General features: G+C 39.1%; 1 protein-coding gene across 1 annotated transcript; it reads left to right on the top strand.

Moving 5' to 3' along the window:
- Positions 1 to 169: 169 nt before the first annotated feature.
- On the top strand, positions 170 to 13996 carry RAB8A (RAB8A, member RAS oncogene family). Its single transcript, XM_054013420.1, has 8 exons — positions 170 to 329; positions 1768 to 1828; positions 4756 to 4816; positions 5436 to 5513; positions 6922 to 7011; positions 10200 to 10265; positions 10994 to 11044; positions 12357 to 13996. Exons 1-8 carry the CDS (start codon positions 170 to 172, stop codon positions 12447 to 12449), a joined length of 660 nt encoding a protein of 219 aa, XP_053869395.1. The 3' UTR covers positions 12450 to 13996.
- The last annotated feature ends 12151 nt before the right edge of the window (positions 13997 to 26147 follow it).

The raw sequence follows: 26147 nt of genomic DNA, 5'->3' as shown, positions 1-26147 counted from the left end.
TTACACACTCGGCAAGGTGCCCTACCAATGGGGCTTTGGCTCTGTGCTCTTCCTGCTCGGGAGCTGGCAGGGCGGGATGTGAGGTGACGCATGCCTCAGCTAGCCAATAAGAGCATGAAGCGGGTGTGAGGGGCAGTCGTCTCATCCTGTGAGGCTGCGCGAGAGGCGGATGCTTCCTGAGGGGCGGGGCCCAGCCCGGTGGAACATGGCGAAGACCTACGATTATCTCTTCAAGCTGCTGCTGATCGGGGACTCGGGTGTGGGCAAGACCTGTGCGCTCTTCCGCTTCTCCGAGGATGCGTTCAATGCCACCTTCATCTCCACCATCGGTGAGCGCTGCCCCCTCAGCCGCCTCGGGCCCTTCGGGGACGGCAGTGGGCGAGCGAGCGAGACGCGGGGGGCGTGTGTTGCTAGGGGCAGGGCGGCCCGTGTGGCTGCGGGATAAGGGGGTGCCGGGGGGCAGGGGCGCTGCGTGTTCGGGTCTGGCGAGGGCAGCTCCGTGTGTCTGTCCATGGCGTGTGCACGCTTACGGATACAGATAGCCGGTAGGCCCGAGCCGCCGAGTGCGGGGTGGGGCACGGGGCCGTTCGCCGTCGGGAGGGGGCCGCACGCGGGATGAGGGGAATGATCTGAAACTGAAGGATTTGTATTGGCACTACGGTGTATTGTTGTTTGCCACTGTAAATTAAATCTAAATAGGGCACGCTCTGTCCGCAGTAAGAGTCTCCACGCTGATGTGCACCGAAATAACTGCCAATTCCAACCCGGTCTACACTACACTACGCACTTTTGCTGGTGTTGGTTAAGGACATGCGGTTTGTTTGCAACATTTACATTACCAAAAAAGCCCTACCGTAGGCGAATATATACCAGGATAAAAGTGCTTTTACCAGTATAGCTTATTTTGGATGGAGAACTGGTATAAGCTACACCACTAAAAGCATTTTCCTGCCAATATAAGCTGTGTCTGCAGTAGGAGGGTTTGCTGGTATAGCTGTACCAGTAAATTTATTCTAACGTAGACTGTGCCTTAGTTATTTCAGTTCCAGTTTGTGTGCAGACAGGTCCTTAGCTAGATAGTGTACTTCTATACTTTTTGCATAGCAGTTGAGGTTTCATACACTAACAAACGGGGGGGGGAGTAATGTTACATCTGTAGAATTACATATGGAATTAAAAAATAAACAGTGTTGCTCTGAAATCTGACTTATTTTTTAGTCATACTAAAATAAGACTGTTTTAAAATGTTAATTTTTCTTTGCCAGTTTTTGACATGTTGTCTTAGTAAGAAGAGACTACCCCACTGCTAAAACAAATTCTCTAATAGTCTATTAGAATTGAGAAAAGAGAAATCTAATAGATTGTAATTAGATGATACTTCCAGCGACCCTGTGTGGCATAATGCTTTGTTGACCTTGATACAGCTTTTCTGAAGTTATTGAACTGTACATTCTGATTCAGCTGTAGCTACAGTACGTCAGGCTTTGGATGTGACTGAACTTAAAGGGTTTTTATTTATTTGGTGTAACAATGTTACAATTTCCCTGCTGGCTTACAACAGGTCAGCTTTCAACAGAGGCTTTGTGAATGTCTTTGTTCAGAATGAGCTAAATGTTATTAAGAACTCCATGGACATTCAGAATTCACTTTGCATCTAATCTATTAACTAAATGGAATGGGTGCCTTTGTTTTGGAAAGCTAAAGGAGGAAAAAGTGTTAATTTGGTCTTTACTGGAAATCTTAATTAATGTAGTTTTTTTCCCCCAGGTATTGACTTCAAGATTAGAACCATAGAGCTAGATGGCAAGAGAATTAAACTGCAGATATGGTAAGCATTTTCTTTTAAAGCTATATGAATTAAGATAAAATGTTTAGCTCATGCCTAGTATCTCTCTTTGCTTCACAATTTGCATACTGATTGGTGATATTATCAATAGGATTTTTTGCTCTAATCCTGCTCTTTGGGAGATTATAGTATCTGAGTTTATTGACGATGGGGTTTATGTAAAATAGATCCTGTCAAACTAACTTGATATCTTTTTTTTCTATGAGATTACAAATTTGGTAGATAAAGGTAATAAAGTTGATATAATACACTTCTGTAAAGGTGTTTGATTTAGTACCACATGATATTTTGATTTTAAAAAAATAGAACAATATGAAATTTAACATGGCATCCATTAAATGGATTAAAAACTGGCTAAGTGATAGGTCTTGACAACGTAATTGTAAATGGGGAAATCATTGAGCAAGTATGTTTCCACTGGAAACAGTGGAGTCTTGCATGGATAACACTAGAACTAGGGGTCAGCAAATGAAATTAATAGGCAGCAGGTTTAAAACAAACAAAAGGAAGTATTTCTTCACACTACACAGTCAACCTGTGGAACTGTTTGCCAGAGAATGGTGTGAAGACCAGGATTAACAGGGTTCGAAAAAGAATTAGATAAGTTCATAGAGGATAGGTGCATCAGTGGCTATTAGCCAGGATGGGCAGAGGTGCAAAACCATGCGCTGAAGTGTCCCTAGCTTCTGTTTGCCAGAAGCTGGGAATGGGCAACAGAGGACGGATCACTTGATGATTACCTGTTCTGTTCGTTCTCTCGGAAGCACCTGGCATTGGCCATTGTCAAGACAGGATACTGGGTTAGATGGACCATTGATCTGTCCTAGCATGGCTGTTCTTATGGATCAGTTCTTGGCCCCATGCTATTTAACATTTTTATCAGTGACCCAAAGAAAAACATAAACACTGAAAGATTTTAGGTGACACACAAACTGGGGGAGTGGTAAATAACGATTCAGAGATGCCTGGTAAACTGGATGCAAGCAAATATGTATTTTAATACAGCTACAAGTAAATATATATATATATCTATATATATCTAGGAACAAAAAATGTAGGCCAGACTCTATCCAGGGAAGCATTGACTCTCTGAAAAAGATTCGGGGGTTGTGGTGGATAATCATCTGAACACTAGGAGCTTGTGTGATGCTGTGGCCGAAAGAGCTAATGCGATCTTGGAATGCATATACAGAGGAATCGTAGAGATCGGAAGGGACCGCCAGGGTCATCTAGTCCAACCCCCTGCCAAGATGCAAGATTTGTTGGATCTAAATCATCCAAGACAGATGGCTATCCAGCCTTCTTTGGAAAACCTCCAGTGAAGAAGCTTCCACAACCTCCTGAAGTAGTTTGTTCCATTGTCTTACTGTTCTTACAGTTAGGAAGTTTTTTTTTCTTGAAATTTAATCTAAATCTGCTGTGCTGTGGTTTGAATCCATTGCCTCTTGTCCTGCCCTCTGTGACAAAAGAGAACAATTTTTCCATCCTTTTATGACAGCCTTTCAAGTATCTGAAGACCGCTATCAGATCCCCCACCTTAATCTCTTCCAAACTAAACATACCCAGGTCCTTCAGTCTTTGCTCATGTGGCTTGCATTCCATCCCTTTAATCATCTTTGTTGCTCGCCTCTGGATGCTTTCCAGTTTCTCTACCTCCTTTCTATACATTGGTGACCAAAATTGGATACAGTACTCAAGCTGAGGCCTAACCAACGCCAAGTAGAGCGGTACTATCACCTCCTGTGAACTGCATGCTATGCCTGTTAATGCAACCTAAAATTGTATTTGCTTTTTCTGCAATAGCGTCGCATTGCTGACTCACGTTGAGGTTGTGATCCATCACAACTCCCAAATCCTTCACAGCCATGCTGCAGTCAAGCCAGTTTCCTCCCATTCTGTATCTGTGTGTATGATTTTTCTTCCCAAAGTGTAGCACCTTGCATTTGTTTTTGAATTTCATTTTATTGTCTATAGCCCAGTTCCCCAATTTATCAAGATCCCTCTAAATTTTTGCTCTATCCTCCGAAGTATGGGCAACTTCCTCTAGCTTTTTGTCATCTGCAAACTTGATGAGTATGCTCTCTATACCTACATCCAGGTCATTAATGAAGATGTTAAACAGCATCGGACCCCAAGCAGATCCTTGTGGAACCCCACTTGAGACCTTCCTCCAATCCAAGATCATTCCATTAATCCTGGAATCTCAAGTAGGAGTAGAGAGGTTATTTTATCTCTCTTTGGCACTGGTGCAACTGCTGCTGGAATACTGTGTTCAGTTCTGGTGCCAACAATTCAAGAAGGAGGTTGATAAATTGAGAGTTCAGACACCAGCCGTGAGAGTGATTAAAAGATTAGAAAACTTGCCTTTTTAGTGATAGACTCAAGGTGATCGGTCTATTTAGCTTAACAAAAAGAAGGTTAGGGGGTGACTAGATAATAGTCTAAAAGTATCTACATGGGGAACAAATGTTTAATAATGGGCTCTTCAGTATTGCAGAGAAAGGTATAACACAATCCGATGGCTGGAAGTTGAAGCTAGACAAATTCAGACTGGAAATAGCTATACATTTTTTTTTTTGCAGAGTGTAATTAACCATTGGAACAATTTACCAAGGGTGGTGGTGGAGTCTCCATCACTGATAATTTTAAAATCAAGATTGGATATTTTTCCAAAAGACGTGCTCGAGGAATTATTTTGGGAAAGTTCCCTGGCCTGTATTATTCAGGAGGTCAGACTAGATCATAATGGTTCCTTCTGGCCTTGGAATCTGTGAAGATAAAGCTGTAGATTTGGTGTGTTTAAAGAATGTTCCTGTAAAGTTTTTAATGAAATTCTCTCTAGTGACCTTAATTTCAGAATGTGTTCAAGTAGTTTGCATATACTAATTGGATTTGCTTAATTATTTTAGGGACACAGCTGGGCAGGAACGGTTTAGAACAATCACAACTGCATATTACAGAGGAGCAATGGTAGGCATGATGTAGCTGAAATTTTTTTTAATCTATTTATAATTTGCAGAAAGTGAAACCATTCAAGTTTTACTATGAAGCATAAGCATTTATAACTGTAATGAGCTTCAGAACTTGAACTCCACTTGGTGAAGTATTTGATAAGACCAGTGCTCCCATCTCTGTGTTCAAATTACGCTGGTGTGGGAGTCCCACAAAGTCAGACTTCCAGTGTGACTTGCATGTGCATTTTGGTGGCAAATAAATAATGTGTGGCTTGCTAGGACATAGGTTGTAGAACATCTCAAAGATTCTTGTACTCTGATATGTAATAAATTTAACTCAAGCTACATAGTAGAATGCTGTTTTTTTTTTTTTTTTTTTGTTTCCTTTCAGCAGTTGCTTCTCTATGCAAGTGGCTTCGTATCAAAGGTTGATGTGGTGTTTGTTTTTTGGCGGGGGGGAGGGTGTGTGGTTTTTTTTTTTTTTTTTTTTTTTTTTTTTTAATTCTAGCCTTTCAGAATTTATTTTTCTTTCTGTCTTGGACATGTCTGTAATCCTTACAAAAACAATTGTTAGTTGAAATTAAGTTGCCATGTCTTTTTTTTGTTTGTTTTTGTTTTGTTTTTTTAATCTTTAGGGCATCATGTTGGTATATGACATAACCAATGAGAAATCTTTTGAAAACATTCGGAATTGGGTCAGGAATATTGAAGAGGTAACTTCCCATTTTATTTACAGGAATCTTTAATATTAAATATACTGGCCCTATGCAACCTTTAGAAAAATAGTTAGTCAAAATGGTTCAGGACTGTGAAATTTGTCACTAAGTTGTGTATGTTAAAATAAATATATAATTTTTTTTTTTTTTTGTGTGGAGTGGGTTGGAGAGATGGTGTTCGTCTGAAGCTCCAAATTGGTAATATCTTCTGGAATTTATTAGTCAGTAGTAATTCAGTATGCCTGCATGTAAGAGCAGACTAGATGAACGGGAGTCTTTCCTGCAATTAAGAAATCCAACAGTTGACTGATTCTACCCTGACAGCATTCTAATTATTTCTAAACAGAGCACTTTCTGGGCATTGAGTGGCACCAGTATGTTGCAGGCATGAGGCATTGTCCTAGTTGGAGCCGTAAATCCCTGGAAAATGTTCAGCATCAAAGTGGTCAATGCTTTCAGCACAACACCTAGTTCATCTTGTTGATGGCATTCTGCATTTATTGAGCACTTCTAGAGTTAATTCAGTACTTAGTCAGAATTCAGAAATCATTTGTTAATCTTGCAATGTGCAGTTATGAAGTTTTAAACTTTATGGACGTAGAAAAAACAGTGAAGGATAGAGAGAAGTGATTGTGATATAGACTTAAAATGTGTGTTTTTCATGATGTGAAGTAAAAAATGTTGTAGAACTTGTACAGCTCAGTTATCACATTACTTTGTCCTACAATTACCATTCTACCTCTCTTCACTTGACTCCCATTGTCATAATAAAGAAAAGTTTCCTAGTCAGCTGAGCTGCTTCCTTTATATTTTTCCTTCACTGGGAGCATGCCTAAAAAGGGTGAGGTGACATGGCCTCTTGGGCCAAAAGCGATTTGTTAACCCCTGCGTTGCCAGTGTGGGGTTGATACACCCCGCCACATAGGTACACAAGACAAGATACAGAAAGCATCATAATTACTTCAGGTGAATGTGAAGCAATAGTCTGGATAACTTTCTCTAAGACTAATGGTGAACTGAAAGTTAACATCTTACCTGCTTCTAATTAAAAAGCCAATTTCCCCTTTTGTGTGTGTGTGTGTGTGGAGAGGGAGTGTACATATTAATAAACATTGCAGTTCTGAAATGGCAGCAATGGATATTATGGTATGAAAAACTAACTTTTCCTGTAATATAGTGTAACTAAGGCAGTGAATTCACAATAAAGTCTGTAGCTTTTGGGGGATGGGTGGAAGAGAAGAGTATGAGGTATGTTGTATGTTCCTGGCATGCTGTCAGAACTCAGTGCAGAGTATAATGGTCTCTTGTAAGAGAGAATACATATTAAAAGTAAACGTCATGAACACAAAGCCAACAAATGTTCTGCAAATAATTTATCTTACCTTTGTGCCCATTTTCATCTTAGCACGCATCCCCAGATGTCGAAAAGATGATTCTTGGAAACAAATGTGATGTGAATGATAAAAGACAAGTTTCTAGAGAGCAAGGGGAGAAGGTGAGTGCCCCAGTTCCGCTCTCTGGATAGACACTAGTCTGTTGTGATTGAATCCCATGTTCTTCTAAGCCCCTTTGGTATGGACAATGACCAATTCTGAGCTCTGAGTCTCTCAGGCACAGTCTCTGACATCCTTCTTGGGCAGTGAGAGCCACAGTCGTGCCACCATGCTGGAACTGGTGCTACAGACTTCCTCAGTCCCCAGTTGTTTATTTATATTCCTCCCAGAGTTCATCTCCCTGTGGGAGCTCTGGTTTCTTAAGTCCTTCAGAGAGAACATGGCAGTAAAGCAAGGAACATAGACTTAGCACAGGAGTTTCTTAATCACAAGCACTTACACATGAGTTACAGATCTATGGAAAACAAGAATCCTGAATGCAATCCCCCTATTCCAGTGGTCCCCAATGGCGGCTTTTCGGCGACGCCTCTTGACGTTGCTGCTTCTCGGCAGCATTTCGGCTGATGCTTCTCGGTCCTTGGTGGCTCGTCGTCTGGTGCCCGCCACACCAAAAAGGTTGGGGACTGCTGCCCTAGTCTGACCTCCCTGCCCCAGTGAGTTTTGGGTTTGGTATTAGTCCTTAAACCAGGCAGCCTGTCCAGGCTTCTTGGCCTGGTCATCTTGCAACTGGCAGTGTAATGGAGTCACCTGTTTAGAAGCACCCCTTTTTAAAATAAGCTTAAGGGTATGTCTACGTTGCAATCAATGGGTGTGATTGCAGTTGAAAAAAAAGACATACCTGAACTAACTTTAATCTCACTAACTCAGATCTCAAAACAGGAACACTGTGGCTATACAAGCATCAGTGCAGACTATAGAAACCCACCTGAAATCCTGGTAATTACTTGCGGGGCTAGCCCGCACTGAAGCTTGTGCTGCCACAGCTTGTCTGCTCAAGCTGCAGTTACACCCAGCAATTACAGTCTACACATATTCTCAGTCCCTCTTGTTGCCCATGTGTTTCCTCTGGGGAAATTCCAGGGTCCAAAGTCAGTTGCCCTGTTAGTAGAAAACCCATTGTTCCAGTAGGGAAGAGTCGTTCAATGTTGATGGCCTTTGATTGCTCTGTCAGGTTTTCGAACAGTTTGTCCACTCTTTGTCCAGCCTCTGCTGTGAAATGGATACTCTAATCTACTGTTTACAATGCTAAATGACATTCACAAAACTGAATTCATTAATTTGACATAGACATATCCCCCAAATTTTCACAGTGAGAACAGCATTGTATTGTGTATCATTGATCTTTATTGCAAGAGTTAAAATTTTAACAATTCTGGAATGCTTCAGGAAACTCATCAGCTGGTGTTTCATTTAGGAGTACAGGTAGTAAATGTGTGTGAGCATAGAATAATTCTATCAACGTGTGCAGTATTGCATGTAGACTGAATTAGTCTTTTTTTTTTTTTTTTTTCCAAAAGCAAGTGTTGTCACCCTTTCTCTAAAATGTTCCCAATGTATTAGGCTGTGTATCCTAAAAGTCTTATTGCTTAAATTAATTTATTTTTAATTAGAGTTTTAAATACAAAAATGCACCTATCCAATCTCTAGACACCTTTTTGACACTTAATGTATTTTTAAATTATAATAATAGAATATTAGGGTTGGAAGGGACCTCAGGAGGTCATCTAGTCCAACCCCCTGCTCAAAGCAGGACCTAATCCCAACTAAATCATCCCAGCCAGGGCTTTGTCAAGCCTGACCTTAAAAACCTCTAAGGAAGGAGATTACACCACCTCCCTCGGTAACCCATTCCAGTGGTTCACCACCCTCCTAGTGAAAAAGTGTTTCCTAATATCCAATTTAAACCTCCCCCACTGCAACTTGAGACCATTACTCCTTGTTCTGTCATCTTCTACCACTGAGAACAGTCTAGATCCATCCTCTTTGGAACCCCCTTTCAGGTAGTTGAAAGCAGCTATCAAATCGCCCTCCATTCTTCTCTTCTGCAGACTAAACAATCCCAGTTCCCTCAGCCTCTCCTCATAAGTCATGTGCTCCAGCCCCCTAATCATTTTTGTTGCCCTCCGCTGAACTCTTTCCAATTTTTCCACATCTTTCTTGTAGTGTGGGGCCCAAAACTGGACACAGTACTCCAGGTGAGGCCTCACCAATGTCGAATAGAGGGGAACGATCACATCCCTCGATCTGCTGGCAATGCCCCTACTTATACAGCCCAAAATGCTGTTAGCCTTCTTGGCAACAAGGGCACACTGTTGACTCATACCCAGCGTCTCGTCCACAGTAACCCCTAAGTCCTTTTTTGCAGAACTGCTGCCTAGCCACTCGGTCCCTAGTCTGTAACAGTGAATGGGATTCTTCCGTCCTAAGTGCAGTACTCTGCACTTGTCCTTGTTGACCTCATCAGGTTTCTTTTGGCCCAGTCCTCTAATTTGTCTAATGTAACAACATACCACAAATTCTCTTCCTTTTTGAAATTCTCCTCCACCCTTCCATATTTTCAGATATGAGAGGGAGGAGATAATCCTATATAATGAAGTGTTATTCCCCAACCATTGGGACAAGAGTTTCTAGGTGTGTAATGACAAACTTTTTGAGCAAAGGAGGAAAATTTACATGCTTTGGAAGTCCTGCTTTTCCCTGAAGGCCAGTGGAATGGGGCACATTGACACCTAAAGCTGGAAGAGACAATCCTGCTAATTCCTCATAAATGACAGTAGAGGTCCGTAAAGGTACAGGGAGCCACCAGAGCAGAACAGCTTGCAGGCACTTAGTTTTATAACTTGTAAGAAACTTCATTCTCATCATCACCTATTCTTGCTGTTTTGTTGTTGTTCTTCTAATTTGTGTTTCTTATGCAAAAATATCAAATCTAGCCCATACTCTTTGTGAAGGTTTCTTGTCGGGATTGTTATGAGAGCTTTGAAAAAATATGCATATTTTTACCTTAAATATGATGCTTTTAATTTTATTTTTAAACAAGACTGCAAGTTAAATCCGTGTAATATAACTAGGATACTAAAAAAACAATTTGGGTAAAGAGAAATATTTTTTTTAACTTTTAAAAGATTCTGTGGTATCTGAATTTCAATTTAATGCTGCCACTTTGCAAAGTCCTCCTTTCAGTACCATGGCAGGTCTTGCACAGTGAGAATGAATTCTTATTCAGGGCTTCTTTCTGATATCCTCTTTTTTTTTTTTTTTTTTTTTTTTTTTTTTTTTCCCTTTTCAGCTAGCTATTGGTTTTGGAATTAAATTCATGGAGACCAGTGCAAAAGCGAATATTAACATAGAGAACGTGAGTATTGATTTTTTTTTTCTCCTAGTACAGACTATTTTATATGATTTGTACATAAAAGCAATAGGAGCATCTATCTATTTTGACTACATGCTGTTAAATCCTATCCGTTATTGGCAATGGGTTTTTAGTTAACTTAGACTGTCTCATGGAAGTATTTTGCAAAGAGCACGTTCCACTATGTAAATTAAGTTAAAATAACTTTGTACAATCTTATCTGTATTTACTATGATTCTCTGCTTATTAAGAACATTTCTTCTGTCCATCCTGAGGAATGGTTTTGGTATGAACCCCTCTGTGCTGGGCCAGTGTGAATGTGTGTGAAATCTCTCACTGTGCCCTCCAAAGGTGCCACGGTTGGGGGTGTCTGGCATCCTGCTGCAGATTCTTCAGCTACTGATGGATTGACTTGAGCTGGTATATCCTTTCATGTAGTAATCTGCACTAAATCAGCTTGTAGTAACTTTCAATGACTCTTGCACATCAAACCAAAGTTCTGTGGATCAACAGTGGTCCTGGAGAGAGACACTTCCTCTCTGAAATCAAGAGTCCGTTTTTTAACCGTTAAAGGTTTCCAAATGGTAGGTCACAAAAATATTCCTGGCTAAAAAGTTGACATTCACCAGTACTTCTTGGTTTTGGAGTTATGAAAGCAGCTTTTATTAAACGAACTTCCACATGTATAGGTAGCTAATAAAACACAAGTTTTAAATATGCTCTTACTTTAGGCATTTTTCACTCTTGCGAGAGATATCAAAGCAAAAATGGACAAGAAATTGGTGAGTAACTGTTACTGAGTCCAAGCCACTTGTGGTGGAGGTGTTTTTTGTTGGTTGGGTGTGTGGTTTTTTTTTTTTTTTTTTTTTTTAAATCCCACTACAGTATTACATTGACTAGAATATTTGTTTTTTGAGGCCTATTCCACTTAGGCACATTGGTGATGGCAGAAATTTTTGTCAGTCCTCCAATCAACTCTGGGTGCTTTTTGAATACAAACAGATGGCTAATTCCTATAGCCTAAAGTCATAATTGAGATAGTTTTTTAAATAGAGATTCTCTAAAGTTGCTAATAAATCCTATTTTGCTTTACTGAAATTGTGATGGGAGCTATAACAAAGAAACTAATCAAGGAAATTCCTCACTTAGAGGCCTTGTCTACACTATGGGGGGAGATCGATCTAAATTTATGCAACTTCAGCTACGTAAATAACATAGCTGAAATCAGCATACATAGATCTACTTACTGTGGGGTCCACACTATGCTATGTCAACGGGAGACACTCTCCCGTCGACTCCCCTTGTGCTTCTCGTTCAGGTGGAGTACAGGAGTCGACAGGAGAGTGATCTGCAGTCGATTTAGTGGGTCTCCACTCGAGCCACTAAATCAACTGCCGATGCACCGATCGCCACACGTTGATCCCCCGGTAAGTGTAGACAAACCTTTACGTTCTGATTGAATCATAGAAATTAGAAATGGGTGGAGGCCGATCAGGTTGTTCTGTACTGGACCCAGTGTTCTCCAAAATATTATCATGTAACCAGTTCTAGTTATGGGACTAGCTTCTGGGATTTTTATCACCAAATCATGTTTCACCTGGTGGATTTCTAAAAATTTCCTTCACGCAACAGATGAGACTGCATGAATTTTGGTCTTATTTATTAACAAGTTTAACAAAGAAGCATTGTGTGACTTTTACTGAAACAAATTCCTATATAGGTTTGTTTGTGGTTTTTATATATAACGACCACCATGTGACATAGAAGTGGGTGCAGATATAACTGCTGTATTTGGGTCTTGCTGATGACTCAGATGTTTTAACGAGACCAATATAAAAGTCGTGGATGCTTTCACCTCAATAGGCATTTGAATCCAGTAGGTGCATAAAGAATATGCACAGTCCATGTTTGGTTGAGCCCGGTTTAGCAGAATTCATTTTTTGTTGTTTTGTTTTGATTTTGGGGGGAAGGGAGCTGGGGGGTTTGTTTTTTGACCTGCTATAGAGAGCATTTTGAATCCAGCTCAAAAGTAAAGTAATCTTGCAATCACTCTAGTTAAATATAAATAACCTTTTAAATTCTTTGCATCTTTAGGAAGGCAATAGCCCACAAGGCAGCAACCAGGGAGTCAAAATCACACCAGACCAGCAAAAGAAAAGCAGCTTTTTCCGATGTGTTCTTCTGTGAGGGACACTGCCTTAACCTGAGCATCTGCTCAATCGAACTGGACTGTGCCTGTTCTGAGTGAGATTTCCTCTGTGTGTGGATTTAACACTTTCAATATGTTGTGTCACACTGTGGCCATCAGAATAAGATTAAGAAATTGTTTATTTTAATAACTGTCTGACTCTTCAATTTTGGAGATGAAATTTTTTAAATATTTTTCTGTCACACCTTCCGCTTGGCATATGCATTGTTTAGGGAAGGGATACAGATCAAAAGTGACCTCCAATAGCACCTTTACTGACAAGCTTCACTCTCTGGGCGGGGGTTTATATCTAATGTGTCTAAAGTAGAAAAATTAAGTTTAAATGACTTCACACTGAAATGCCAACATTAATAAACTAATGGTATGTGTACATGATACACGCATATAAATATCTATAGATACATAGAGCACAATCACTTCAAAACAACAAAAATGCACTTATTTTAAACAGTTACTTATAGCTTTCAAATGGTGGGTAGAAGCTTTCTGCATATCTATCCTTTTGGCTATCACAGGACAAAATCATTTTTGTCCGTCACTAGTTCAGTTCCACCGTTCTAGACAATCCACCAGTAAAAATTAAATGAAACACAATGCCTCATCAGAAAGAAAGAAAATATCTATTTTTTTAGAGAACCAAAGTGTGCTGTAAATATAATAAATCCTTGATATGAGAAGTTTTGGAGGAAAAAACTTTATTTTCCCCATGTTAGGGAGGACCATCCATAATATATTTGTCGAATATCTAGGCATCTTTTAAATTGAGATAATTTTATTCTATACTCTTGTGCAAATGATCTGTGTTTCTAATCTGTTATCTATAGTTCTAGACCATGGTTCAAATATATAGACCACCTTATTCAAAAGTAACGATATAACTGAATAACACTATCATGGGCCGCATAAATTTTTAATTTCATAGTTGAGAATGACTTCAAACAAACCTTTCATGACTTAGTGGTTATTTCTAACTTGTGAAAACAAAAATGTATTGCATTGCTCCCGTATGAAAATGCACACTCCATAGATTGACACTTTCTGAAAACTGGCTTTTTTTTTTTGGCTGACATTTCTCTTGCTCCCATGCCATGATTGCTTAAGATTTAAAGTGGTAGTGAATTGTTTTAACTATGTATGGCAATGCAAACGATGAGGTACAGGAAAATTGGGGTGACCCTTAAAGATAATATACTTCTGTGTATGTACACTTTATACACACAGACACAACACATTCCAATATATCAAACTTAACAGCCAAGCAATTTTAAGCTCTTTTTATGCAGCTTTCAGGTTAATGGTTGTAAAACTGATTTTAATTAACTGGATTTGAAAAGAAGCCAACAAGTGTAAGCTATTTAGAAGCTGCTCTTTCTGTCCGGTAACTGGCATAATGGTAAAAGAGCACATTTGAAGAGAATGAACGTATCAGCAATGTCCTGCAACTCACTGGAATTGTTAACATGTTTTGTTTACATTGACAACTGCACTTAAGGGAAAAATAAATTAAAGCTCATTTTAAAATTGAGTTTTTACTCCCTACCTCTCTTTCCTTGAAGTCTGCGTGAATATGTTCCAACCTCTTTTCTTGCAGTAGCTTTCACTAGTGTCACTAGAGTTAAAGGTCAAATATTAAAATATTTTATAATAATGTAACTAATTCTCCTACAGGCAAATATGAGCTCAGCCTTTTGGCTCAAACTGAATACCAAACGGAAACTAAAGCTTTACTCTCTTGCACACTTACCATGTAACTTTTTTAAATGGCTTTTTTTCTATGCTGTCAGCTACCCTTTGTCCGGTGTTGACATGTTAAACTGAGCTAATTTTGTTCATTAAGCCATCTGCATGTAATATGCATATTCGAACAAGAATCAAGTAAGGATTGTATAGTATGAGGACTTGGCAAGTGTGCTGAATGATAGACTTCTCTAGAGTAAAAATAATTCAGTTAATCATGGCTACATACGCAAAATAAAAAGATCCTTTGTATTTTTGCATACAGCTAATACAGAGGTATAGGATGGACATGCAATGCTATGATGGTAGGATAAAGAAGCATTTTAAAAACATTCTAGGTAGTCATGAGCAGTTGGGGGTGGCTTAAGGGCGAGATGGTGGAACACTGTTGACAAACGAGTCTCTAACATACGTTTAAATATGTTAAAATGTTTAGTTTCTGTTTCAAAGCAGCGAATGAGGAATGTTCAGCCTCCATCCTTATACCCTGTGGTAGCTGGGTGTTGCAGTCCATGTTATCCTTTGATTTGTGACTGTAAAATGGTGGGCAGTCTGATACGCTATGCGGCCTACAATTACATGGCATCCCATGCTACAGAGTTATCAGGCTTGATTTGGGAGGGAGGAGGGGAGTATTCATTTCCAAACAGAGGTTGAAGGATGGAGTTGTGATCTTCACTTTTCATTTTTCTAGATCTTAATGGCTTGTACATTAGTCCTTTTTAATGTAAGTTAACATTTTTGTATGTGAATGTCCCATGTTTATGCAGGTGGTTGTACCTGTTTATATACCTACCTTACAGCATCATGATTTTTCTTTACAATGATTCTATTGTACTTAATTAACAATTATATTTTTGCTCAAACTCAGGAAGTTTCATGCAGTTAACTGTGATTTGCTGTCACCACTGTACATCAGGATATATAGACTTGACATAAAAGTTAAATCAATTTTAAGCAACATGAAGGCTGACATTCTAACATAGCAAATATATATAGTGAATTAATGTATACAGTTGGATACATGCTTTCCCTAAGTGCCGCTAAACACTGACAATGCTACATACAACTTGTAGCACTTTCACAGATCTTGGAATTCAGCATGTAGCTGGACACTTTCACTAGCACTTTCATAATTAAATTGGTATTCTAGAAAAAAGATGGTTTTATATCAACATGGCCAGAAGAAGCAACAAAAGAACAATAGCGTATTCATTCATCACATATGTTCAACAGCTACTATTTGTACCACGCTTTTGTTTATAGATGGAGGGCAAATCTCCATTTTTGGTGTATCAAGTTTTGTAAAACTTCAAAGAACTCATTAGTTACTCAAACGTATTTAACGCACTTGCTGCAAAGCTTTAGGTGTTTTTAAAAACAACTAAAAATCCAGCAGTTAATCTAACAATTGATGCTTGGCTTGCACAGAAACAAACCTACTTTTCGAGCACAAACTCAAAGACATTATCTCAATTGTCTTCATTTAATGACCATCACAAGATCTTGTGGTTGACTTGATCTTTGACGGTGGTTGGAATATTTTCAGATTGGCCCACCCAAACAAAGGTCTCAGACTTTCAATACCCTATCTTTCAGTAATGAGTGAGGGTCCTTTTTAACATGTTGTCACCTGGATGTGCACTAAATGTGGTCACCTGAGTGCACTCAGTGTTTAGCAACATCAAAGCCTTATGCCAGCATCAGGCTTTCAGCCTCAGATTTATGAATCCTATGGATTATTTTAGTCCCCTTACTGCTGAGAAACATTTGGTCCCTCCCTTTAAGTGGGATGTTACTAACAACTTCTGTTTGCTGTTAGGGTGTTCTTTCCTCATACTTTCTCTGGCTGATACTAGTGCCCAGAGGCCACCATGGTTTAAAGGTGTTCTCTAGGACTTGAAACAGTTGGGTGGTACACTGAAGAAGAGACTGGCAAAGAGCTGCTTGGAATAAGATCTTCATTTGTACAGGATGTTTATAGGGGGATATGGAAGAACTGACCAAGGCACACACAAATTTGTGATCATTCCTAGGCATTGCAAAGACTCATCCAAATGAATGCTGTTGGGTAGTGTGCAGTCTGATTACTGCAGGGTGACTTCTCCATGACTAATTTTTTCAGATGATCAGGGTGGGTGAGTGAATAAGGTAGATTGGCAGGCTGGTTTCTCTCCAGTCCTTGCTGCAAGAATTATATACTCCCAATAGAGTGTCGGTCAGGGGTTTAGTGTGACTTCGTCACTAAGGAAAATCTAAACTCATTCATACCAACTTTTAAAAAACCTGTAAACATTTTTCTTTCAGTGTTTTTTAGGATGACCACTGTTGGCTGCTCCCTCTGTGACAATGCCTTTCTTAAAATGCACTCATTGGTTTTCATGTTTGTATTTTTAAAAGCTGTTATGTTTATTATGTGGTATTTGTTTTTACTCTGTTGTACAGGACCCTGAACATTGCATAAATAAATTTCTTATGAAAAGAGCAGAACTTTTTTCTTTGGTTTCTGCCAGTTCTGTTCATCTTCCATGTATAGCTTCCTAAGTAGAAAATAGGGTATTTCTTCCATTAGAGAGAAGGGGCAAGAACTTGGTAAGTTCTGGTTTGGTCTCAACTCTTTTTTCTTAATTTCCAGTAGTCTGTTGAAAAAATACCCAGTGTTGATCTTCTGAGACAACAATATCTAGCATAAAGATGCTTAGCAACGAGGCTCATTTTACTGCAGAATCGAGTTGACTACTTTCAATTTTATTGGACCAACATCTGTTGGTGGAAGGTTACAAACTTTCAAGTTACTCAGAGCACTTCTTCAGGACTGTGTAGCTTGAAAGCTTGTACCTTCCACCAACAGATGTTGGTCTAATAAAAGATACTATCTCACCTACCTTGTCTCATATCTTGAGGACCCACAAGACTACAACAACACTGCAATTCAATTTTTTATTCTGTGTTCCCCTACTTTAGCACCCACTCTTGCATTTATTTGGGAAACTGCCATAAGTGGTGATTACTTAATTTTGTTGAAACTGCCACACAATTAAAAAGTTACATTATTTCACAGACCGATGTGGGGATTGAACCTGTGAATCTTGGAGTGTAAGTGATTTCAGTGTTAAATGTATATGTAGCAAAATAAATCATTTTTATGATATACAAATTCTTAACATAAGTCTCAGCTATAAGCTGTAGGATTGTAGACATAGGGCCAGTAATGTACAAAGCATAGGTTTAGAAAATTGCTGCAGTAATGTGTGGAAACTGGTCACTGGTGTAGGAGATGGACCATCATAAGCGTATACAAAAAGTAGCAGTGATAAATTGGATTATTTTATATAACCACACATAGAGCTTCCCCCAACTTCCTTATCTAACTACATGTATGAATTTAACTAGGGCAAGAGGAATGCAATAAATGCCAATATTGGTGTTTCCAAACTTCATAGTCTTAACTCATTAGTTTTATTGTCAAGTATCAGGGAGTTGCATCTGAAGAAGTGAGGTTTTTTTTACCCACAAAAGCTTATGCCCTCCCCCCCCCCCCCCCCCCCAAAAAAAAAATTGTTAGTCTTTAAGGTGCCACTAGACTCCTTGTTAGTTTTATTGTGTATTGTGAGTAATGGCTCAGGTAAAATGGTTCCAGCATCCCCATCTTAGGGCACTTTTTACAAAACCAGTTCTGAATTTATTGTGGAGTTCCTTCCAGCTCCTACTTCCCTCTGGCCAGCATGCTTATCCCCTGTCATATTGCTAGCAAACAGCTGCAGCTGCTTTCATACATGATTTTTAATTTCCAAAATTGTTGATACTGTACTTTATGCAATGGAGTTGTGTGCCTTCAGTTTTTTGACGTACCATTAAGTATCCCATTGGTGCCTGTATGATAGCTTAGCAAGCTTACAACCTAATCAATTAAATTTACTGTGATATAACTTACATATCATATGCAATGCAATGAAAATAATATACTCCATTGTCACTTCATTGAAAATTTATAACAGCTGCTAGTGAAATACAGATTCTAGTAACCAAAAATTAACAAATGTTGGATATATAAGTAAAATGCACTTGTATTCTGCAATGTACATAATAGATGACGACAAATTCTGAAGTGTGTTCATGTGATGTGCATGGTCTACTTTCTTGTACAGCTGCCTCATTGCTCATGAAGGTAACAACTGTTGTCTTTTTAACTTGAAATTGTTTATAAGTCAAAATTGTTGCTAGCAAACTATTTTTAACCCACTTCTTGACTGTAGCCAGTTAGTAGCTTGCTTCTGAACCTGATAACATAAACTCCACCTTTTTCTTTTTCCACACCCCACACACATACCCTTGGGATGTTAGAACTTTCCAAAAAGCAGTTCATCACCTTCTAATGAAGACCATGGAAAAGTTCATAACTACAACAAGCCAAATCTTGTGACGATCAAAAACTTTAAGCAATAAATAGAGTTTCCCAGGCCATCTGGAAGTTGGGCAGTGACAGCAGCATGTTACCAAGGCAGCTGGGGCCCTTGATTCAAGGTTGCCACCTTGAGTAAAACTTTAGAATCTCTCAGATGCACTAGGTTGATTTCTAAAGAGGGATGCTAACTGCTTATATGGCATTGTACCAATGGCCTAAGTTAGTTGCACATTTCTGATGCAGTACAAGGTGCTAGTGGAAAGCTGTGAGGAAATGTCCAATTAACTCTAATACAGAGGGACCACTCCACTGGCTGCTGAATTAGATACATGTCTGCTGTGTATCCATGTCAGCTGTACTTAACTGTCAGCACTCACGGTGAATGGTGTAGTTGTAGCTGTGTCAGTCCCAGGATATTAGAGAAGCAAGGTGGGAGAAGTCCTATCTTTTATTGGACCAACTTCTGGTTTGGTGATAAGGACAAGTTTTCAAGCCACACAGAGCTCTTCTTGAGCTCTGGGAAAGATACCTCAAGTATCACATAAATGCCAAGTGGAACAGATTGTTTAACATAACACAGCACATTCCGAGAGACCATTCAAGCACTTTTGTGCTAACTACTTATGCTAAACAATCGGTTCTACCTTGCATTTAGCTATGACACTTGGAGTACCTTTCCCAGACTTGAAGAACAGCTGTGTGTGGCTCGAAAGCTTGTCTCTCTCTCCAACAGAAGTTAGTCAATAAAAGATAATACCTCACCCACCTTCTCTCTCTAGCACTCATGGTGAGCTTTTGTAACACCTGCAAGTAAAATAGAACCTGCTAATAGTGAAGTCTGATTCGCTGAACCTCAATTAATTATCATGTTCCTTTATGTCATGAGTCCTCATGCTGCTCAGTGTCCTGAATTAAATATTCTGATTCAGCAGGAGCATTTGAAGGTGAGAAGCATTGTGTGCTTTCCCATATTAGTTAGAAAGACCTTTTAATTGTCTCTTTCAGAAAGGCTATACAATCAATTGTCAACAGTTATAATCAACCTCATTAATGCCTTGACCATGAAATAACTTCAGCCCAAAGTCACTTGAGTTAATATTTAATTGGTGGATGTTCGGTTAATGTAGACCAGCACCTGAATAAGGTACTCCATCTATCTTTGGCCCCTCCAAAGCTTGTATTTCATGTCTTTATTTGTTGATATAATAAAACATACCATGTCTTTTGTCTACTGGACTTTATAACTTTGAGATTACCTTATTGTATTCTGGTTTGTTTACTGGGATACAAAACAAGCAGCACAATTACTTTTTATTCAAATTTACTTCCATTAGTATTCAGAAATCTACTTCCTGGAATTCTTAAACAAATATTTCACCAAGGAAACTGATGTAAGGCCTTACCCATCTGAGACATGTCAACACTGATCTGAAAGCTAAAACATGGCTGGAAAGAGGCAGAATGTGTAGATTAACAATACTGCAGCATTTGAGGTAAGGTACCTTGATGTTTTACATTATGAATGTGTTATGATGTGCGAATTCTCATAGTAAATTCAAATGCTGCAGTTTAACAATCTTTTTCTGAGATCAGTATTTGTTTGACACTTAGGGGTTGGGGCCCAGCTAAGGCTTTTCATTTGTAGAAATAATTTGTGCCTGAATACAATGGCTGCTACATGATTTGCACCTGCAAACAACTATCTGAGAGAGAGAGACCACTTTTGTGGTGCCTTGGCACTTAAGAATTACTGAAACATTCAAGTTGATGTTTCCCTAGTTTAAAAGAAAGGGGGCAGCTAACTGGCCATTTTTAGTGAGAGGTCCTTGACCCTGGAACTTGCTGCCCTGTTGGTGTCTTGTTACCAGATTCTATGAAGCTGCTCTGCTCTTCCCCTTTTGAGGAGGGGATGTGATAGAAAAGGTTTAACCAGAACTGTGGTGGCGTGTGATTTTAATGCTGATTTTTTTTTTAATGGGCGAGGGGGAAGGAGGAGTTAATTATTTAAGTAGTAAGAGTTGTAAATGGTTTTATATTCTTGTTATAGTTATGCTAAGAAAGTTGGATGGATGCAATTAAAACCATGAATAAAATTAAAAATAAATAATTTTGTGAAACATTCCTGTCTTCAGTGGGCTTTGGATCAGGACCTAAGGACAGATCTGTATGTTCTTTGCTTGGCCTTGAGAAATGTAATTGCCAAATCAATTTAATTAAACCAATCTTAATATTTTTAAAAGGGTCTCAACCTGTTCATGTAAAACTTAAGTAAATATTTGTCAAATAACAAATACAAAACTGTTTGCCAATGCGTAAGTACATGAAACACTTAAAACTTGGTACCTCTGTCGTATATTTGAGCACTAACCATCTTAATGGGCCTCTTACTGGATTTCCAAGTATTTATTTTTACAGGGCATATAAATATCCTTTGAAAGATTTAGTTTCAAAATTTAGAAAACTGTTAGATTAGTTTAGTTTTCACCCACACACACTTATTGTACAAATGTCCACTCCCTTGCATCTGTACACACACCCAAGGCATTCAAACACCATTCTTAGTTCCAATTATAAGTATTGGAGTATGTAATGCAGCATGATCTGGTAGAAAATGGAAGAGCAAAGGCAAAAAAAATTTTTGTAAAATCTAATGTTGTTAAAAGAATATGATCTTTGCTACCACCCCAGGACTGACCTGTGTAGGAAATCCAGGGCATCTCTTGGATAAAACGAAGAACTGAACCTTAATTTTTTGCAAGTTTACGTGTGAGACTTTGGACATTCTAACAACACATAAAAAGTAATTTATTTTATTCATATACCAAGAATTAGAGTCCCCTTTCCTCACATTCTTGGTTGAAGAAGCAAAACCTGCAGTAAACCAATTTTTTTCACTCTGCACATACTTAAACCTTGGTTTGAGGTGAGAAGCATGCTTTATCTGGATTCAGTAGGCAGCTCTTATACTGTCATTTTGGCTAATATTATACTGCATATACATTGTTTTTAGCATAGTCAAGAACAGTCAGGTGCCTCAATTTTTACCTTTCATACAAAAGATGAATGGACATTTTTGCTTTTAATCTCCAGTTACACAAAGCCCACGTGGGTGTCTTTTACACACAGAAGAAGCATACTAATCCTACTTTAAATTATATTTACTAATTAATATTCAATGACTTATCTCCACCAAATAGCAGACTCTCTCAACACCATCTATTTCTTGCTACCATATGAAGTGCACAGGGGAAAATATTTTAAAATATATTTAAATTCCCCAGCAAGCAGCTGCATATCTCAGAATTACCGACACCTATTCAGCTCTAATACAGACCCATTGTAGAACCAGGTAAGGAATATAGGTCTAGATTTTTACAATTATTTGGGTGCTGTTCTGCTCAGTGTTACAATGTGCAAGTCCCGAAGCCTGTGTCACTTTTTAAAATGAGACTTGGGCTCCTAAGTCAGTTAGGTATTGCAAGGCTGAGCAGAGCAACATTTAAATAGCTCTTAAAATCTGAGTTTTCTGTTTTGATTAACAAGATTTTTTTTTCCTGCCAGGAAGAAAGCAGGTGCTGGAGTCATCCTATACCTTAAGATGGCTTATGGAAACTCAAACAGATTGGTTTGTACACCATGGTGTGCCCTCATGGTTCCTTGGAGTCATCCCCAGAAAGTGAGAATTGTTGAACTATGATATTTCAATACAATAGTAGGAGAATAATCAACATTCCTATTATGAAACCTGCTTCTCAGTTGTTAAAAATTGGACCAAGTTTGTTTGAACAAGACTGCCATGAAGATTTTAAACTAATTATTCAAATTAATAATGATTGCTTGCTTTGGTCTGTTTTAAATGTTGGGAGGTTAAAAAGGAATCCCGTATATACTCAATCATAAGACGGTTCATTTATAAGCCCCCCCCCCCCCCCCCCCCCCGATGGATAAGTAAAAATGGAAATATTTTATGACACATTCATAAGCCGACCCTATCATTCAGGGGTCGGCAAACTGGTTCCCGGGCCATCAGGATAAGCTGCTGGCAGGCCGAGACAGTTTGTTTACCTTGAGCATCTGCAGGCATAGAGGTAAATCTAAGTAAACAAAGTGTCTCAGCCTGCCAGAGGTTTACCCTGATGGTCCGTGACAGAAACTGGTGGGGAAATTTTTTTTTTCGGGGGGGGGGGGGGGGGAGAGAAGCTAGGGAGTAACCCCTGTGACCACCTCCCACATGACCCCACCCCTAGCCTGGGGCCCCCACACTCTCCCCTTCCCACCTTAGCTGGGGCGGGCCAAGAGAGGATGTCTCTGGCCTGGCCAGAGCTGCTCCGGCAGGCTGGGCTGGGCGGTGCAGCTGCAGCCTGCCAGCCCCGGAGCATATGCTAAAATGTTCTTCTGATTCAGGGATTTAGTGGTACCTCAATGTAAACCAGAAGAGCTATAGGAAACCTGGGATACCCATATATTAGAGATCAGATGTGTTGGGGAAAAATTAATACCCTGGTCTCCTCAGTGCTCATGAGCAGCCATGGAATTGGTGGCAGAATGGACTAGATTGAGCTTTTAGACTCAATTCCTGTGTAAGAGGTTGTGCACTCCTGGACTATTCTGGAGAAGCTTGGATGCAGCACCTTATTGCAGCTCTTATGTAGTCAAACTTACTTCCCTTCCTGCACTGGTGCATGTGTTGGGAAGGGCAAAGCCAAGTATTTACTCACTCTTTTGCCTCTCTCCATGCCCACTTGCTTCCAGGGAGCACCAGACACCAGGGTCCATGCCATGATGTGGGAACACTAATATCATACAGGAGAACTGGGGGAAGAGGAGGTGTATGAAAACTTGTGAGAGAGAGGTCTTACTACTACTTACTCCCTAGCATGGCTATACAAGGCTGGGTCACAGTCTGACCCTGTATTAACATGGCTGTAAGTCTCGCACTGTTAAACACATCCCCATGATCATTGTCCATCAGGTAATCCATTTCAATATCTATATTACACCATGGTAATCAACAGCTGCTAAGCAGATGAAATCCTGGCAATGTGAGTTCTGTCTGCTCTTTGCCCTTTGTTGTACAGAAAGTTCTCAACTCAATACTGAAATAACTAATTTAACTGACTAGTGAAAACCAAGAAGATACCTGGAGAGTCACAGGACAGTAATGTGCACTGACTCAGGATATAGTGATAGCTCACTCTTATAAGGAATCAGATGTAACAAACTTATATTACTTTAGAGAACTATTGTGAAGTCAAAACTCAAACTGCAAATTTGAACCAAATTCAAAAGTTTGGTGCTTACAAAACTCATTCCTAATTCAACCACCTCTGTGAATGAAACCTTGAAATGCTTCATAAGCATTCAAAACATGTCAGACAAAGAACTAATGCAAGTCCTGTCTCCTTTTTCAGTCTGAGTAATTTAAAATGGTCAAGCTGAAACATGTTCCAATCTTTTAATATTTCATTACAGGGCTGCTGAGGATTTACTGCAGGATAAACCTCTGGGATGTTTCCTCATATGAGTTAGTGAAAGTCATATTGGTCATAGTCCCTCATAAAAATAAGAAGCCAACATTCTATTGAAATAATTCCAGATAGCTGAGACTGATTAGCGAAAGTCTGGATCCCCAGGAATATTTTGTCATATATTGCTTTTGCAGTGCCTCGCAGTAACCTTTTCAGCATGTCTTAAGCTGTAAGGACCTGTTGTCTCTGATGGCATCTTGCAGATATTCTCCATCCAACTTGTTGCCAGTGTCTCTCTCACTAGCTGTGAGGTTGTTGTCATTCTGACTACACAGTCAGTTTTAATAAATATGATTTCTGCTTCTAACAGACCAGCACCTTAGCTGCTGGAGGGAGAAGAGGCCCAGGAGCAGATTTACAGGCTGTCCTTTCAGGCATTCAGATATCGTAGTGGTGGGTGTGATATAAGAACCTGAATAGAATAGGATTCTAATTCTTTTTTGTCTGAGCCTAAAAACCTGTTGATTTAGCATAACAAATGTTTTTTTTTTAAATACAATTTTTACTGTCTACTCAGCTACTATTTTTCATATTTAAATATTTTGGTTGTTTTAGAAAAATGTTTACAGTGACCTGCAAAGGGAAATCCTATATTTGGGACCCTCCTTTCTTTGTGACATATAAAGCAGATCTGAAAGGTTTTATTTAAATTTCAACTTTTTTTTCCTTTTTTTAAATTTTGTTAACATTAGAAATATCAGGTCTCTTCTTCCCTGTTCTGCTGGAAGAGTCTATATGCAACTGGGAGGAACCAATGCAAATATAATAGCACAAGAGTATGAAAATATAACAGTTGAGTAGGAGAGGGATTTTTAGTCACTGTTTTGAACACCAATTTAATTCAAACTTGATATATGCTTGGGGGAGAGGGGAAAAGCTGACGCTTCAATCACTCTCACCCCTTCAACTGAGGCTGAAGAAAGAACTGGAACAGGTGTTTAATTTATCAAGAGTCCTCTGGTTAAAAACGTTACAGACAACATGTGATGTTCTGGAGGTAAAAAAATCTAACAGAAAAAAACTTTCCATATCTCTCTGTCATCTCTGTTGTATGAACACTTCATAAGTATTAATGGACTTATCTTCACATCACTAGAGTGAGCTGGGGAAGTATTATCCCCATTTTACAAATGAGGAACTGAGGTACAGGAATGGAGAAATTTGCCCAAGACAACCCAGGAAATCTATGGTAGAGCCAGGAATGGAAGCAGATCCCATGAGTCTCAGTCTAGCACCTTAACCACAAGACCATCCTTCTTCAGTCCTGCTTTGTATAGGGCTTCTGTTTTCAATAATTGTTGTATGGCCCTAGAGACTGGGAAATAGGTACTTAGATATTTGTTCCTCTAAATATTTTACAAATCACCATAAAACAGTAAAAGGCCCAAGCACAATTTTTCCTCTGCTGGTTACCTTTTAAAAATTACACAGACAAGACAATGACTTTAAGAGCTATTGACAGCACAACAAAATCATTTGAGGACATTTTTTATGTTTAAGAAGTAGATTAATAATTTGCATAACAGACACTGTAGAGTAACAGCCTGTTAAAAATTTTTTTCCAACTTGTATAGAACTCAAAACAGGCAGTTAACTTCACAAACCCAATGTAGTGCAGACTGGCCAGGGGGTTCAGCTGCAAAAATCGGGACTTTTTATGGGGAAAATGGGACCACAATTACAATGAAAAGTTCTTTAATAAAGTGAAATCTGTTCTCCTGGTCTGTAATGTACTGAATCAAAAACTCTATTCAGTGATGATAGTATCTTTATCCATTTTCTTCTAGTGCCCTGTCCATGCTTCCTGACTGAGGAGTTACATAATGGATGGTTCATTGTTTCAGGAAAGATTACAAAATATAAGACATTGGAAGACTTGGTGAACTTTCGTAAACATAATTATATCAGACCTTACAATTAACTGTTAATCCAACCATGTGGATAGGTAAATCAAGTAGGAATGTGCATCATCTTTTGTTTTTGCCCTAGAGTCGAGTACTGTAACT

The sequence above is a fragment of the Malaclemys terrapin genome, chromosome 24 (genome assembly GCF_027887155.1).
Source record: "Malaclemys terrapin pileata isolate rMalTer1 chromosome 24, rMalTer1.hap1, whole genome shotgun sequence".
In the NCBI taxonomy this organism is placed as follows: Eukaryota; Metazoa; Chordata; order Testudines; family Emydidae; genus Malaclemys; species Malaclemys terrapin.
The sequence above is the reverse complement of the archived record's forward strand: the minus strand, read 5'-3'. Positions and strand labels throughout refer to the sequence as shown.